Source organism: Taeniopygia guttata, chromosome 2 (genome assembly GCF_048771995.1).
Source record: "Taeniopygia guttata chromosome 2, bTaeGut7.mat, whole genome shotgun sequence".
Lineage (NCBI taxonomy): Eukaryota > Metazoa > Chordata > Aves > Passeriformes > Estrildidae > Taeniopygia > Taeniopygia guttata.
The window spans coordinates 49,164,356-49,182,873 of NC_133026.1; the positions used below are offsets into that span (position 1 = coordinate 49,164,356).

General features: G+C 36.9%; 1 protein-coding gene across 50 annotated transcripts in view; it reads left to right on the forward strand.

The window, feature by feature from the left end:
* The window catches only part of CLASP2 (cytoplasmic linker associated protein 2), a 143,110-nt gene that overhangs the window by 57,461 nt on the left and 67,131 nt on the right, over positions 1–18,518 (forward strand). For all 50 annotated transcript variants that reach the window (XM_030265220.4, XM_032746787.3, XM_072925882.1 and 47 more), the window contains one exon: positions 15,188–15,267. In XM_030265220.4, coding sequence (XP_030121080.1) covers positions 15,188–15,267 — 80 coding nt within the window. The remainder of the gene's footprint in view (positions 1–15,187; positions 15,268–18,518) is intronic.

Sequence of the window (18,518 nt, forward strand, 5' to 3'; positions counted from 1 at the left end):
TGACTGCAGTATTTTTGCAGAGCTGAGAACAGTAAAGGACCCTGTTTTATGTAATTATTCATCTGTAAAGGTGTATGCTTATCTGGCTGTTTTTGTGAGTGTACACTGAGCTTATAAAGGTCTCTCATGAATAAAATTAATGTCTGGAGATAGCATTTCTGTTGGTGAAATGAATATGTATATGTGTGTATATGTGTATATGTGTGTGTGTGTGTGTATATATATATATATATGCGTGTCTCTGCTGGAATCCACACTGCACTTATTGTATATATAAATATCCTGTGAAATTCTGGAGAAGGTCTGTGTAGATTAAATTTTTATTGTCGATCTGCACTGTTTCACGTGGCTCAAAAGGATTAGCCATCACCCAGAGCCCTCATCAGAGGTGTATGATACATCTGGATGATGTTTATTATTATTATTATTATTATTTATTCTAACTGTCAGTATTGTGAAATTGGTTGTGAAAGATAAAAAATGAGAGCCAAAACCCTTGGCAGGATTTTTCTGCATGATATGGCTTTAAAGCAGTGTAATGAGGAATGCTTAGTAATTATGATCTTAGAACAGGGAAATCCGCATTTTTTTAGGGCGGGGGTAGTCTAACAAAAGCAACTGTTTACTGTTAAAGAAGTGGCTGCTTTTTTCATGGTTCATGTACACATTCAGAAAAAAAAACATAATTCTGTGGAAATACACCATACTTCAGGTACAGGGTTTTTATGAATAAGTAATTCTTTTAGTAAGGGGTTTTTGTAAGAGTAATTTTTCCATATTCCTATTCATGTGATCTGCAAAGCAAATAGAAAATTTGGAAGAAGATATACATGGCAAACCGGCTGCCTTAAATATTTTTACTTAAGTAAGATACCACTAATGTTTTGAAAATCTGTTGGTTTTCAATAGTGATCTTAAGAATTCCTAATAAATTGAAAATATTTCCATAGGGCTGGATCAACACTGTCATAGTGTAACTGAGAATTGATAGGAATATATATCAGAATAGTATCAGAAAATACCACTAAAAGACTCCATAAAGGAAATTATCTCATTGATATTTATTATTGTTGTTACTATTGCACATAGTGTTATAAATAAGTAAATATAAATAAATATCTAATTATAATGTAGTCTCCTTTAACCTAAAGCATGGTGTTTTCTGCATGCAAGACTAACATACATACTACCAAAACTGAATGCTTAGGATGGGCTTTCAATATGGGCTTTTAATAATATTTTACTAAATATAGCTAGTTTTTAATATAAATTTTTTTACATGTGGACTTTCACTTTACATCCTCTGCAGTAAGAACATGGAGATACAAGCTGAAGGGAGATAAGAACAGAATAACCACTCACTGATTTTTCAACTTATCTAAAAATACAGTAGTAAAGCAGGTTAAAACCCAAAAAATAGTGCATTGTTTTTTCTTTTTCGTATATTGCCGAAGTTAATTAAAATTAAGTATGCCAAAACCAGAGTACTTCAGTCATTCCTTGCTTTATACAATCTCCTTTCAAATTTGGAAAATACTGGGGTGTGTTTACATATCCATCTATTTCCCTTCTTTTTTTATTCTGTATGGTGTTCATAGTCAGAATTTTAATCCAGTATTTACAAATCCTGCATCTCCTAGCCTAATCAAGGACATTAATGTAGATGCCAAATACATTTCTTAAACAATAAGGTCATAGTTTCTTCCAGAAGTGAGGAGTTTGCTGTAATAATCTTCATATGGACAATGACACTAGGTCAGACAAGAGGCCTGGGCAGTCCACTGTCCCATCCGACAGTGGTCAGAAACTACCGCTAGAGACATTTACAAGAACAGATGTGTCTAGAGGCACACTGTCATTGTGGGACAAAATGCTGGTTTTAGGAAGCATTATTGCACAGAGAACCATGGTCTTTGGAGAGCCCAGTTAGGGCATCCTATTCTGTTTATCCTAGAGATTTCCCGGATCTTTATGACTACAACAAAACCTTGATGCTCTTTCACATCGAGTTTCTGTAGGATCTACTTTGCAGATGCTTAAAGGACACCTAAGATTTTTCTCCACCCTCAAAATTGCCATCTCCATGGAGTAAATTTATAGTTCTGGAAGTTATTTGCTCTTGCTGATGTAATAAGGATCTTCTGTATTCTACAGTCCCAAATCCTTGTGCTCACCACTTCATTCCAAGTCAGTAGTCAGTGGGAGTGCCTTTTTGTCATAAGCACTGGATGGGTATTTCAGGCTTTCACTGCTCACCTCGTGCTTCTGCTCTCCTGTTGGTCCTGCTTGTCCCTTTGCTCTGACTCTCAAATATCCATTAATCCATATTCAGAAGTTGCAGTTCAGCCTTGGGGGAAGAATTAGCAGCAGCTCCTTTAACTGTGTTGCTTTTTATTTCCCTTTCACAAAAATCTCCAAAGTCATGTCAGTGACCTGCAGTTGAAGCAAGTTTTTACTGCAGTTTCTCCTCTTCAGTCTTCTGTGACCAGCTAGAATTTAGTGCAGATAGAAACTGTATTGAGCAAAGTCTGAGATTACTGCAAGTTCCATTCATTTAAACTGCCTTTTATATTTTAAAAGATCTCAGAGATCCTTTTCATAGCATGTTGCTTGACAAAGGTGTATTTTCCTATTACCTGTAGGTGGCAAAGTACAGGTTTTTTCCTAGGTCCTGAAAGGATTTGAGGCTACTCTGCCTTGATGCCAAGAAAATTGAACTCCTTAGCCATGCTGCTGGCTTTCTGACTTGCTGACACCTGCTGAATTATACCTCAGATGCCTGTGTGCTTGGCTTTTCATTATGTATGTCATGGAGATGGTTCTTGAGGATGAAATGGGTGATTCTGCCACAGCCCAGATATGCTGTTCAACTGAAAGGACCCATCCAATATTCAAAAGAAGAATTTCTCAGTTTTGGGCATTTTCCGTGTAATGTAGGAAATGTGCTTTGGTGGCTTTGGAAGTGCAACATCATCATCATCCAGGAAGGCAGGTGAAACATTATTTATATGAGCAATAGCAGTGTCCTGCTTAGCCTGGAATTCTCTCTCCTTGTGCTGGGAATGACTCTGCCAGACATTTTCCTGTTGGCATTCAGGATGGGAAGGCTTGTAGAACTTGTGGATTTGCTGACAGGCTTGATCAAGCCTACTGAAGACAGCTTGCCAAAAAAGTACCAGATCAGGCAGCCACAGTGGTTTCCTGCCCTGGGAGTAAAGAATCCAGCAGGCTGTTTCTCCTCCAGCTTTTCTGCTTTGAGATGTTCAGACACTGAGCTTCTTGTTAGTGATGAATGAGAAGTGACAGGTCTTCCACTTAATGGGACAGTTCTTTGTTTGGCATATTTCTTATTCTGTGGTCTATATACTTTGCCAATGTAAACCTGTGCCAGCAAGCTCATTGCTGATGTACTTCCTTCTGATACACTTGCTCTCAGCTCTTCATTCAGGCAGTGGACTCTCTCTAAATACCTCTTTGCTCTAAAGTTGTTTCACTCTTGTGTTCTGCCCTTGCAGAAATGGATACTCAGGAGCTTTCCCTTGGCAGTAGGGCTCAAGCAGCTTTTTAATCATAAGGGACACCATCATTTACAGTAGAAAAGGACTTGAGTATGTCAGCCAGATGAGCTATATTCCTGTCCTTGTGCTGTTTAAGATCTCTTATAGATCTTTGGCAAGTTCTCTTGCAAATGTGAAAACCCTGTTCCAAGTCTTCTAGGGAATTGCCTGCTTGTATACCATTTGGAAGCTTTATGTGAAATAAGTGCCAGTAGGAAACCACAGGCTGCCTTAACCAGAAGTCTAGCATCCTCTCTTTCCCCAAAATGTCAGTTTAGGTCAAAATGGATTAAATAGTTTAGTCTTCAAAATGGATTAAATACAGAAGTGGTGATTCTTCAAAAGAGCCATGTGGCCTTTGGAAGAAATGCTTGCTGATGAAATATAATCATGACAGACGTTTCTGTTAACTTTTTTTGAATTTTTTTTACAGAAACCTCTGTGGGACTGAAGCATTAGTCTTAGTGTTGTAATTTGAAACAAGGTGAACTTTATACTTCTTGCAGGGTTTTCAGCAGGAAGATACTGTATGGTGTATTTTTATCTGTAATTCATTGGAGTTTTTTTCATACTTAGTACATTGGTGGGCTGGCAATATTATGTATTGGTTATTGTTTTACACTGACAATATTGTTACACCTTTTGATGTATCTAATATGTCTGTAGAAATCAAGTAACTGGGAAACCTGGTTGAACTGGAGGAACAGTTTGGCAGTAGAAGGCTGTGAGAACTATAGTTACATGGAGGAGCTGTAGGAAGCTGTTCCCAACTTCAGGAAATGTTAAGTTAGGTTTTTGTATCTGTCATTATACCTTTTTTCCATTCTCAATAAGACATACAGGTCTTTGTTAAAAAGTATTAAAATGGTGCTTATTTGCTTTTTTTGGCTCAATTTCCTAGCAGAAGATATTTGGACGCCTTTAGAGGCTTTAGTAGGACAAAATTTAAATGAAAAGGCCCTGCATAAAACAAATCTGAGACTGAAAGATAGGTGAAATCTCAGCCAGTTGAAGTTAACCTCATTAGAACTACGTGCTGTAGTTAAAAAACATTAGTGTTAGAAGGGCTTCAGTAATTGTGGAGCTGTAAATACACATGGTTAGTGAATGGACTTCAAACAAGATAGACTCATGCTCACTGTATTGATTGTCTCCAGACTCAAGAGAGTTCTATGTTCACTTGTACAAAAAAAAATCATAATAATCAATGCCTACAAGGGATTTAAAAAAAATTTGGAATTCTGCAGGAAGTTCATTATATCTCCTCTGCTATTCTTGATAGCCCTCATTAAGTGATTTCCAAAGTGCTCTATTTATTGTGTAAAATGAACTAGGGGTTTTTTTTGTTTTTCTTGTTCTACCCTGGCCCTTTTTATGATGTAAAGCTCCTCTGAGGTAATATTAGTCAGCAAAGCAACCCTGACATTCTGTGGCACTTTGTTTCTGTTTTGATTTCCAGGTGGTGGTGAAATTCAAGGATTTTTCTTCAGCATCCCAGCTAAAAAGTCTTTTTGTCATTCTGATCAGCCTTAGAGATTAGCCTTGGGTATCAGAGTCTGAATCAGAGAATTTCTTACAGAATGCCTGTTTTCTTCCTTTTCCCCACAGTTAATGTCAATTAACTTCCATCCCAAGAGATCTTTGCCCATGGAATTGCTGGGTTGCAATCATGTGGTCATGAACTGCTATTTTAATCTAATCCAGAGTTCAGGGGGGTAGGAGGAATTTCAACTTTCTGTGTCCTCTGAGAGTTACTGGATTATGTTGTTGTTTATTCCCCTGAATGACACTTGATGTTAGGGTTCCCTTCCATATGATCGGTGCTCTGTTCTCCTTGGACCACTATAAATGGTTGTGCAATCACTGGGGTTTCCATTTGTGTAATAAATACCTTCCTGCAACTCTCTTCAGCAGGGGTATTGAAAAATCCACCTTAATAAGGAATCTGAATGAAACAAACAAACATGATAAATTATGAATATATATATATATGTAGTCACACCTATACATATACCTTCAGAAAATATGTATATGTGTCCATAACACTGTTCATTGGTCTCTGTGTTCTCTGCGTGTCACCCAAGTAATAGTTCATACTACCCTGTTTTTCACAAAATTTCTAGAAGTTTCAGTTAAATTGTAGGATTCATTATGCTGATAAAAGCATGATATTGTATCAGACCATCTTTTCTCAAAAGGCTCATAGTCTGGAAGTCAGCTTATAAACTGATAAAATAGGGAGACAGTACCAGTGGAGCACGAATGAAGAGGTCTGGAGATAAAAGCACACTGCAAGATGTAGCCCAGCCTGCTTGTGACATCTCTGCCTTGAGTTCTGGTCACAGACATTTTACTGGCAATCGTGGTTGTACCAGACAGTAAAGAGAATAAGGAAGACAACCCAGCCCTTGTTTAGCTGCTGACACTGAGTACAGATTATTTGAAGCAGTAAGAAGGGGAAGCAATTTGTTTATATTTTCCTGTGGGTTAAACTAGAAGGAAAAAGAGGAAGGAGGGAGGAGGAAGATGGACTAAAATCAGCTGACCCTGCCACTTGGAGTCCTTATGGACTGTGACTGTGTTGAAGAGTAAGCAAAGACAACCATTCCAAAACGTTCCTGCATTGCTGCTTTGTGGACTAGCAGGTGTGATTCCTCTTCATAGGGTGGTGTGTTGTTGTGTGGGAGAAGAGTCTTAATAAACCTGTTTAGTTTCTTTTGACAATGGTGTATGCTTAAGTATTTGCACCTGTATTGGAAATTATTTTTTGGACTGTATAAATTAAATGTTTTTTAAAATATAAGAGAAAAAACAACACTTCAAAGTCAAGTTTCTTTGACCAGCTGTCTTACCCTAGTGAAATTCTAGAAGTAAAAGATAAAATGTATTATCTAGAAGATGTAGAAATGGTAATTGTGTCGTTTGTGGTGACAGGTGATATGAATTGTTGTTAGTAAAGTGTCTGTTTAAATCGTTGCAAAAGGGAATACACAAATGGACGATGAAAACAGTAATGAAAATTCTGTATTATTGAAACTATTACGTCACAGTATCTCAAATCATTCTGTTTTGGCATCAGAATTACAGATCAATTGTACAAATCAATGGTTTGTGTTCCTGGTTGTTCTCAGTAATTTCTGTAATGTAAAATAATTAGTGCAATTTTCCCCATTCAGATGTAAAACTAGGATCAAATTAAAGTAAAATGTAAGTAGGCTATTAGGAAGTTACATTAAAAACTGAAAATAAGACTAATGCTATAATGTTCATAAAGTTAGCATAACTTATGAAGTCACCTGTTGAAGCTGAACAAATGGGCCATGGTCGCAAATATATGTCCTTTTAATTATTTATGAAAACTGAGTGCCAGGAGAGAAAAGTAATATATAAGTGCTTTGAAAGATTACCATGGGAGCGTGAACACTGTGCATGAGTTGAAAGATGGCTGCATGAGCTTCCAGTTGAGTAGAAACCAACACTAATCAATTTCAGATAAGCCTAAAAATTTTAGTCAGGCATCTCTGTTCTTGCTGCTTGTGGAAACGCTTGGCTTCTTCCACATCCAGGCTTTGGTCTTACCTAATGTATGCTGTCCAAACTTTGTACTAAGTATAACATTGTTATTTTCCTTGATTTGTAATTTTCTTATTTACTGTGTGCTTGGTAAATGTTTATTAATTGAATTGATCACCACAGCATGTCTGTGAAGAGCTGGTATTATTTAATCTTTTATACCTGTGAAACTGTGTACAAAGGAATTGAGGCTAAACTTGCTGAAACTATGCATTCAATTTTAAGATTCAGCTTCAGACATTACTGATTAAGTTTCTTGAAGCATGTAATATTCAATACATAATTCCAAAGGAATTCACATGCTCAAGAGCAGCTTCAAATTTTACTGCATGTGTGCTAGTGCTGTCATCTTCATTCCACCTAAGAATTACTTTGTGCTTCCTCTTAGTACAGGAGTCCTTTATTTGTACCTGATTAACATGTCACACCTCAAAGTTTGAGATGTGCTGTCCTAATAGTTGAAAACCTGGCACCACTTTTTTCCTTGTAAGTGCACTCACTCCTAATTTCTGCTTGTCCCTCCTGCTCCTATTCTCTCGTGCAGTGTGTAATTGTATGGAGAGACCTGCTTAGCATCTCAGCCCTCAGAGACAGCACACTCACTTGTTGGGTAGCAACTTCTGTTCATGAACAATGTCTCTGGCATGTAGAAGGAGTGTTTTAATGGAACAGGCACAGTACAGGTGGGCTGTCTTGGGAAGTTCTCTAACTGTGTCTGCCAAATTTCTAACATAGGCAGATAAAGTAAGGGATACAAGGTATTGTAAAGGTATTTCAAGATACTGTGCTGTTTTGTTCAGTTTACGCTGCTGTTTCAGTTTGAATGACTTTCTGGGTGCCTCAGGGATGATGACTTGGGCATTGGAGGAAGTGGGGTGGACAAGTCAGTTCAGAGTGAATATCAGTTACTGGGGCTGAACATGACAGAATTCATCTGTCAGTTTCCTTAAAGTGGACTTTCTAGTGAATGCGTTTCTATTCTGCTTAGTCACTTGAATTGTTTTCTAAGCTGGTTAAAATAACAGCAAGTCTTTGCCAGGAGATGCTGGGGAGGAAAAAAAAAAACTTGTTCATTTGGGTTTAGTATTGTATCTGATGATTTAAAAACATTTTTCTGAAATTCATTTCAAAAACTCTGCTGGCTTGTGTTGGAACAACTGAACAGGTTTGCTGATATTAGTTGCCTGCCTGGGTGTCTTTGTCAAAGGCAGCTCCAGTCAGAGGCATTTTAGGCTGTTACTGAATCGTGAATTGCAGTGGCCCATGAGACTGGTACAGGTTCCTTTTGCTGCTCTCTCACTCTCCTGTTTCCCTATATGCCGGTAATAACTACTATATGACCGATGTGTTGAGGAACCCAATAAGTTCATCTCACAGTGAACTTCTGTTTGTGAGGTTTCTCTGGTAGACAAGGTGTGTGCTTGCAAAAATTTATGGTAACAGAGAGGCTTTGGGGAACAGGAAGTTAGTTGTTTGCAGATGCAGTTGCTGTTTTCTCAGGAAATGGACACAAGGCAGCAGAAATTGAGTTGATGAAAACTTATCTAAGCTAGAATCTCTGCAGCTCTTAATGGTTTGGTCTTCCCCACAGTTTTATTGGCAGAGTTGTGTCAATTGGCAGCATGATCTGTTTCTTAAATTGTATAGCAAAACCAGTAAGTGATGCTGACAGTACAAGTTACTTAATTTTATCTTACTTACTACTTAATTTTATCTAAGTTGGTCTAATTATATCCATCTTACAGGATTTACCAGTGTAATTATCTGAAACTACAGGTCTTGTCTAAAAAAAAAAAATCTTGTCTAATGTTGATCCAAGTGGTTTCTATTTGAGCAACTGCTGCTTCTTTGTTGCTCTTAAATGTTTTCCTAACTTAAGCAGGCAAACTGAAAGCATCTGTACTGGGTGACTTTCAGTCACCCAAAGAACACCTTTGTGCTTCATACAAATACTTGAGACTGAAGAATACTTACTTGCTAGTTTTATGGGAGGTTTTATTCAAGTATGTCAGCTGAAGTTCACAGATCAGTTTTTCAAACATGGGAATAAGAACATTTAGAATGTTAAAATCTGTTAATACATCAAGGTCTCTATGCACAGTATATCAAATAGCTTTAGTAGTTTAAAAACCTGAATGGAATTTTCAAAACTTCTCAGTCTCCAACCAATTTTCTGAACATTTGGTACCTGTTTTACAGAGTCAGATTTAGGAAGATATGCTATTCCAGACTATTTTTGTAATCTCATGATACCCGGAAAGATAAAGAGAGTCCTTAGTGAGTTACTGAGATTGAGATCAGTCTGTACAGGAGGGTAGTATCAGAGTAATTTGCCTTAAAAGTCACCCTTGCCATCTCAGAGGTTGTAATTCAGATCATGAAGCACTGGAAATTTCATTCCCTGGCCCTAACAGATACCACTATAATAGTAAATAATGAGGCCTGACCCAAGGATGAACCAAGTAGATTTTGCAAAGACTGAGAGCTACAGAAGATTCAGGAAAAATCCCTGTTACAGACACTAACAGACAGCAGAATGTACATTCAAACAATTAAATATGACCTTTGCAACATCTGCCCATTATGGCTGGGAACAGAATGTGGTTATTATTGCAAGTACCATGCTGAAGAAACAATTAGGTTTTGTTTGTTCGTCATTGATAGGATTGTTGTGATCTATTATTTATAGTTTGTGTGTGTGTTGGCTTGTTTGTTTATTTTTGTTTGGTATCAGCACTTTCCTTAGATCTGCTCCCCTCCGGGTCTTGTGAGAGAGGCTGTCCATTTCTCCATGTAGCTTCTGCAGTTATCCTTCCTTGAGTTCATTTTGTTTAAGTATTGCTCTATTCCCCTCAGCCTATACTTAGACTTTCAGCAGCTGTACTTTTTTAAGCTGCCTGGGCTAATTTCCTTCCCTGTCTTCTCTAACTCATTTGTATCCTGAGTCAGCCATTGGATTGTGCTGCCTTTGTGTTTGTATGGCCCCACAGTGAGGCAGACTAGGGAACTTGCTCAGTGACACTATTCATCTTGGCCAGTTTATTTTATTCTCGGTTTAGCCCCTCCCTTTTGTGATTTAGTGCTCAGCTGTATCAGTGCTGGAATGACAGAGGTCAGTAGGAGTGAGTGGGAGTTGCCAGTTAACCTATTATATGAAAAGCTGAGTAAGTACTTGAGCTTATCCTGCCCCTTTATCCCACGCCGAGCTGAAGCTGCTGCCTGTTCCTAATTTACAGCTGATTGTTTATTAACCTTCAGAGCCGAAAGGGTAACAGTAGTTTTTTCTTTCAGTCCAGAATGAACTGCGTGTTTTGCTTCAGTTTCTGATAGTTAAGAAATGAAGCTTTTTAATTAGCTGAGACAAAGGTGTAACATTTTGTTGTCTTTCAAAAAAAAAAAAATTGTAGTTCCAATCATTTTACTGTAGGTATGTTCTTAAGATAGTTATTTCCTACAGTTAGAGATTTCTGAAGGATAAGAGATATCTGAGAAACAGTATCCCTTTCAGAGTTTACTAATGTTAAATTGTGATGCATGTTGTATCAGAAAATAGCTAAATTTTTTTAGGGAAATATTTTGAGAAAAGTATTTAGGAACAAAAAGTGAAACGGTGTTTTTGAGTATTTGTTAGACTCCTAAGTTTCTATACCCTGAAATTCCCTTTTTTCACTGTGAAAATTTTTGTTGTGAAATTTTTGTCAAAGGACTTATGAAAGTAGAAAAAAATGAATTTGACTAGTAAAGGCCTGCTACCAAATACAAGTGGAGCAAATTTTTTTGTACTTTTAGGCCAGCACTTGTGTATTTTATTAACAGTTAGGCATGGTTTGAATAAGCAGCTCTTTTTCAAAACAGGAATACAAGTCCAAAATCACATTCAGGATCTTTCTTTTTCCATATAGTGTTGTACCATTGTTTTATCATCCCATGATGTACATACAGATGAGTAGATAATACTGGAGAGAGCATCAAGGCAGTAGAGCAAGTGAACATTCCAAAGTTGTAATATATTGGAAGTATTTCAGGTATTTCAGTCTGAAGAGGGGAAAAATTCAACCACAGGAGTTAACTCCTGGGTGAAAAAATTGATTTCACAAAAGGCTGGGTAATTCCCTTGCTTGCATACAGTACCCTTTCTGGTGTTGAGTTTTCTCAGTGCTGAACTTGGCCTTATGACTGGAATAAACCTTCTTCCAAAAAAAGACTCCTAGGGCCTTGCAAAGTGTTAGAAACCTTTATGTTTAACTCATGAAAGTGTCATCTCTGTTAGCAGTCTGCAGGAAGTGAGGGATATGCCTCTTATTTCCAGACTCACTGAACTTCAGTTTAAAAAAGAAAACAAACTGAAGATGCACACACAAAAAAGAGAAACCTATCAAAAACCCCACCACTCCGCTGTAAAACTGAGAGAGGCTTCAGCTGCCATGATATGCTTCTATTTCAAGTCTGTCTGTTATGTTTGATATAGTCTCACTAGCTTCCTGAAGGGGAACTGAGGCTTCCAGGGCTCTCTGAGAGTCTGTCTAACTAGAAGGCTTGAAGGATAAAGAAAAAGTAAAGGTTAGGAATGAAAACTAACAAACAATGTGCAGAAATGTGTTGCATGTATTTCTATTCCTCTCCATTAGACAGTTTTTTCTTCTGGGTCTCAGGTGAAAAAAAGCTCAGTTGGAGTCAAGTCCAAAGACAGGGTAATATAATGATCCAGCTGATGAGGCTCTGGATTTTAGCTGTGTGCCGAGCACTTAAAGATGTTAAAAATGCAGTGGGGTTAAAGCCCCCTAGAATTGTTTATAGTGTTCTTGCCTTTAGGAATGCAGTAGCTGAACTTGTCCGTATTTGGTCAAAGGACTGTATGTTCCGTGGGGAGCCTTGAGCATGCACTTCTCAGTGGAAGGAATTAATACTAGAGAGAGATATAAGAAATTAGTATTCACAAGCTTGGTCTGAGAAGGTAAGCAACAAAACATCTTATATATGTGCTCTGTCAGATATATCACTTTGGGGTCTGGAGGCAGCACTGTCTGAATTGAGAATTTAGTAAAGCTCTGGTGTTGCTTTTGTGGAGGAGTCAATCCTTACAAAAGCCTGAGAGATCCTTTGAAGGCATCTGCATGTGTATGACTGTTACGTATCTTGTTAGCACAGTAAAATACTTTCTCCTGAATTGGGAAACAGCCAGGTGGAGTTCTGTCATTTTTTTATTGTCTCTACAGAAACAGTGACTTGGTAAACAGAATTGGTAAAAATACTTATAGATTGGAAAGGGAAGGGAAAAATTGAACAGTATTTTTCCTCTTTAGGCAGTGTGGACTTCTGACTTCTCTATTATATGAAGAGAAGCTACTTCGTACTTTGTTTTGGTATGCATATGCCATCATGCAGTTGAGGAGAAAGTTCTGGGAAATAGAAGTGAAGTGTGGTTTACAGATTACTTTGAACCACATAATACTTTTTTTTACCAGTTAACAAAACAACTTTTGGAGAGGATTAAAAGAAAATTGGTTTGTAGATGTGAACTAGTTGTTGAAACTCAGGAAGATGGAAAGTTCTCTGTGTCTGGACTGTGTCAACTGAAATTTAAATAGTAGTTTGTCCTTCCTCTTTCTCTTTTTGAAGGAAAAAAATGTCATTCTTTGGAGAAAGGATTTTCTCTTACTGCTCAGGATGCATTACTAGATGATGTTTAGGTGCAAGAAATACCTGTCATGTAACACATACTGTTTCCTAATTTTAAAAGTGATACTTTAGGGCAGACTGAAGGTGACAGCATCTACTTAGCAAGGGCGACTTCATCTCCTTTTAATCTTTTTCTTTATGATGTACAGCAGTGAACTAGAAATACTTGAAATCCAAACATTTTTCTATATTTTTATGTTCATGGCCTATATGTGTCAGTTTGTTTCTGTTTCTGTAGTTTATTCCCTAAAAAAATTGGTAAGTAAAGGATGGGAATGCAGAGTACTTTTTTCCCATGTGTTAGCATAGGTGTTTGTGTATTTATGTAACTGAATAATAATACAGAGCTTTTAGAACCTTACTTTTCTATTTACTTTTCCAGAGTAGGTATTGTATGTTGAATCTGTTTTGTTTCTATGAGACTTTCTTATATGTCAGAGTATTTGTGGACAAACAAATGAGGTTGTGAGCATGTACATTGCTGTCTGTACCACCCACTTTAACATGTTTGCACCACCTGCTTTTACACTGGGCCAAATTCTTTCTAGGTGTCTCTCCACAAAATTCTGCTCTGACAAGCATATTCTCCCTTTGAAGAGCTGTACAAGTTTGTGTGGCAGAAGGATGTGTTCTTTCTCTCCAATTTTTTTTTATCTGCTCAAATAGTCATTAAATTTATGGAAGGATTTGTTCCCTCTCCTCTCTGGAAGGAGAAGGAATAAGTGGTCATAATTGATATTTTCTCTTCTGGCTGCCACTGGCAATTGTTACAGATGGTGTTGGAGATACACATGTTGAAATGTGTTGTGTACAGCATCTCTTTATAGCATCCTTTGCAGGCTAAAGCCTCAAAATCTATTAGATATTCCTATATCATAATGCAGGTACTGTGTCCAGATTCTGAGGTTTTACACTAGTGAGCCACAAAGGTATGTCTGCACAGCAGTGTTGAGATCTAGTAAGTTTGCCACCAAATTTGTAGTAGTAGTGCACCCTCGTATTTCCAAACTACACATGTATACAAACATAGCAGACATAATTTCCTTCACTATAATTAAGAGATCAGGGACTGTAAACCATGATTCTTAGAGTGCAGCCACCAAAATTTTTATTCATCAAGAATTCCTAGCTTTTTGTTCTGGTTGACCACTCAGCCTCTTAAATGCTTTTTCTTTATGTTTTTTATTTGTTCTGTAGTTAGTAAAATATGTGTCTTCTCTGTGTGATACCTCCATTTCATTCTGCCACTTAGGGAGGGCATTCTTCCATCTATCCTGTAGGCCTTCCTCTGAAAGAGGCACTTGTTCCCTAATACTCATTTGCTATGACAGATTGTTTTTCCTTTCAGAAAGGAAATGTTCAACTGGACTGATTCCATGTGGTTAATATATTTTGTCGTATTACCTTCCTGATGCAATTATTGAAGATACTTCAGGATTCTGCCAAGCTTCACCTTGTGCTTGGAGTTCTAGACTTGCAGCATAACCTGGACTTGATGACCTTGTTCTTTGATTTGACAGCAGACTTGAGCTAATTTCTTTAAAAAAGGGGGCTTTCTTGATAACCTAAGGTTTTGCAGGAAAACAAAATCCAGACATTGTTTTCAAATACAGTTGTCTTAGCTTCTAAGACAAGATGTTAATGAAATTTGCAAGGTATACCAGTGTGAAACCAGCAGGTGGTTGGTTACCTGTCAGTATTCTGTCATGCAAGAACAGTTCCATCGTGAGTGGTCAGAGAACAAGGTCACTGAAGTTCAAATTTTGTTCCAGTGCAAATTCTCCTCACTGTGTATTTTCTGTTGTTGTTGAAGTTCTTGTAACCTTAAGACTAAGAAATGTACCTCACACTTCTTAGATTCATGTGTGAATACTGGAAAACACAAAGACTAACCCCCAGACATTCGGGGTTGGTTGCTTAAGGTGCATATGTTAAGACAAAAATTCATGTGGAGGAATTCCATTTAGTGATTAATGATATAGCTCTTGCTCTGGTAAATAATTTGAAATTTAGGGCTTTATTTTTGAACATTTTTGTTGTCAGGGTCTCAGAATTGAATGCAAAAGAACTGCTAGAGGATTGTTGTATAAAACATATTTCTAATTAGACAAAAAATAAAAATTATGACACTATTAAATTTGTCAAATTGTAAATTACTTGGAATTGTTCATTTTGGGTTTTAAAAAAGGTAATTTTTTTTCTTATGGTGAAGTCATAGTTCAAGGTCTTGTAATTCTACACATTATGTACAATTCTACACAAAAATGCAGCATTTTTATAGGATAAATGGTTGAAAGTAGCTGTGAAAGATGGTTGTAAGATATTGAAAACCTTAATGTGTGTTGCATCCTGTTTAACAGTATTTTATATTTATTTAGGTTCCTCTAAAGAAGGAGGAGCTGGAGCTGTGGATGAGGATGATTTTATTAAGGCATTTACAGATGTTCCTACTGTACAGGTGAGATGCTGTGTATATTCATGTTTGTCTGCAGAAATATGTTATTTGTAATAATGGGTTAACCTGCTTTTAAAATTTACATAATTTTACATTGTTTTAAGCAAGCATCATTAGTTTTCCCTCTTTCTGACCTTAGAGTCTCCATGGAAAGCTCTTTATATTTTCCCAGGAGTTACCAAAAAATGTGCCACATTTTCTTTACTGTCCTACTAATTATTACCACATTGTGTTTTGGCTAAAATGCCTTATTGCTTTTCTCATAGTTTTTCAGGGGACTAGTGAAAATAATTGGATGTTTTAATAAGAAAAAGATTAATATGATGTTGGGAAAGTTTAGGGCTACAATTTCAAGGCATAACCAAGTAATAATAATAACATAGGCAAATAATTTAAACAGCAAGAATGGTATTTTCAAATTTGCCTGAATTGTAATGATGTGTGTCTGGTATACATGTACTTATGCTAGTAATACTTAAAAAAATTCAATCTACTGCCTTATTTTCATACTAATGAACTTGTTGGATTCCGAGTTCTTAATTAGAAGATCAGATTTGAATTTATATTTTTTAGTGTGGGAATTGCATGTATTTGATGCTTTCACATAGTTGAGTCATTGAATATGTGTGTAGCATACAAGGGCTATTTTGAATAAGTTTTCCTTGAGCAGCTGTGGTGTGGAACACAACCAAAATCTCAGTAAGCCATAGTTCCCAAATGACAGAAGGATTTTCTAAGACTCCCCTTTCTTAATATGTACTTTTGTTCTATTTTTATTTCCCAAGCATAGTTATTTGTTAGATCTGCTTCTGCAGGCAGCAATACTGTCTGCTTTCATGAGGGAGCACTCAATCTCCATGATCCCTGTTGCATCAAGGAAGTCTTTGTCTAACACTGTAAGAGCTTTATGTATCTTTGCCTCTTCAGACAGTGTTAAGAATTTTTTGGAGGATAAAACCATGCAACACACAATATTGTTTATTCCTGTTATGTTGAACAGAGCCATGTTCCACAGAACATAGAATGTGTAATTCAGCGTCTTAGTGTGTGCAGTCTCAAGTACAGTCCCACTGTATGGGAGTTCTCTAATTACTTAGGCTGGTTGGTAACACTGCAGGAACAAAACTGGGGTGACCACAGGACATGGACCAACACATGTTATTTTCTGTCTGACTGCTGAATGGCCTAGGAACATAGGTCATTCTCTAAGCTTCAGGAGATAAAGATGTTTGTCTTTACTAATCTCCCTCAAGCTGAGGTGAGGAGGCAGGCGAGAAATGTGTAGCTGACACCAACATTACCTATTTGGCTCATAGATGAGCATGCAAGAAAAAAAAAACAACATTATTTTTTTTCTGTGTCCTTGGGAATAATAACTTCTGGCCAACTTCATGCTTCTGGTTGTGGACAGTGTCTGATCTTTAAGAAAAAGAAAACCAAAGCAGATTTCACATTCTGTGACCATGTTGATTAGTAAGGAAGTGGGATATTTCTCTGTTAGACTTGTGAAGAAAGAATGTTTATGACCCGTAGTTTTAACAAATTATCCTAAAAGCAAAGGATAGCATGAGGAGAGTTGTTTGATGTTACTGGGCCCATTCCTGTGTCTCTTCTGTTTTCGCTGCATTTATGGATTTGAGTAGTGGCTTCAACGAAAGTAAGAAAGGAAACTGTATGGAAAACCAGATTCAATTCTGGATCAAGATTAAGTGCATTAGAATTAATCAAATAAATTGAGATTACTTACAGTGTGGATATGTTTTAAGTCATCCGTAAAAGTCTCCAATGGTAGATCTGACTTTCCAGCAGGCTTTTCATGATTGCTGCTGATCTTTTTTTAGGAATGTCATATTGTTTACTTGAACCTAGTTTTAAATCCCCATATTGAAAATACTTGACATCAGTATAGTTATTATTCTTACTTGTGTTTGAACTTTTAATTTTTCTGTCTTTGATGTTACCAGTTGCCTTTAATGAGGTGTGTTTATGTTGCCCTCTAATGGATAGCAGCAGTTTATGAAGAAGATGGGTGATTTTTAGATGTAGTGTGATGGATCTGTGTGCCAAAAAGTACTATAGCAACAGGACTGTACCTTCATATTCAAAATTAAAACCATACTGTTTTTACGTCTTAAACCTTTGCTGAAACAGAATAAAATTCTGTGTTTGGGATATTAGGCGTTACTCCCATTAGTAGCTAAAATTTGTTTGAAAAAAAGTTCAGTTCTTTTATAAAGTCTGATGTGGGAACTTGTGAGCAAAAAATGCATTATGTCATTGGCTGAACACATAATTTAATCTTGGCCTGCTAAAACTATAATTAATTGAGGCCAGGGAGAAAAGAAATTATTAAAATACTGCCTTTTACTCCTGTGAAATTAAGGCAGGTATGTATAGTCTTGAAAAGACAGGATTTTTCAGTGGAATTATGGTTTTCATTTAATGACAAAATAAAATTATACCATTTATTAAATTCTACACTGCAATGCCAATTTGAATATTCCTAAATCCAGTTCTATTTGTGCCAGGTAATTAAGAAAAAAATCAATTATTTGCCTGGAAATGCTAATAGGCTAGACATTAACCCATTGTAAGGGTTGCTTCTGTGACTGCCTGGTGCCCAGCATGTTTTAGTCTTGCAGCAGTAACTATACTGTACAACATGGTCTCTGATGACACAGAGGCTGACAACAAAAACGTTATATTTTCAGGACTTAATGAAACAGCTTGCAAACAGTTTTTGTACCTTGACCAGGACTCTGAGATTTGAGTGTGCATCGAACAGTCCTCAGTTAGATACCACCAAAAGGCATCATCCTGCTTCCCTTCTTGTTGCACCTTGCTTTGTGATAAATTCACAGAGAAATGTTGAGTTTGCAAAGAAATTTTCACCTCTCCTCTTGTAGTATGAGCTTTCTGTGTATTAAAGGTATGAACTGAGCAAGAGATAGGTCAAAGAGGGTTATGGTAAAGGGAGATTCTGACGAGGTTGAATCATGTAATGAATTCTGATGGCGTGAAGTGTCACTGTAATATAAAACTGCATCTTGAGTTAACCTTAATCAGAGACTAGTCCTTTACACTTTCAAAGAAAAATACAAATTTTCTTTTTATTTTCTGAGACACACAGAATATTTTTTTTTTTTAAGAGTATGGTACTTAGAGAATTAGTGTTAGAATAAACTAGGGTTGTTTAACAACTATTAATAGGTTACCAGTATACACAAATATATTAAATGGTGTCTCAGGTGGTG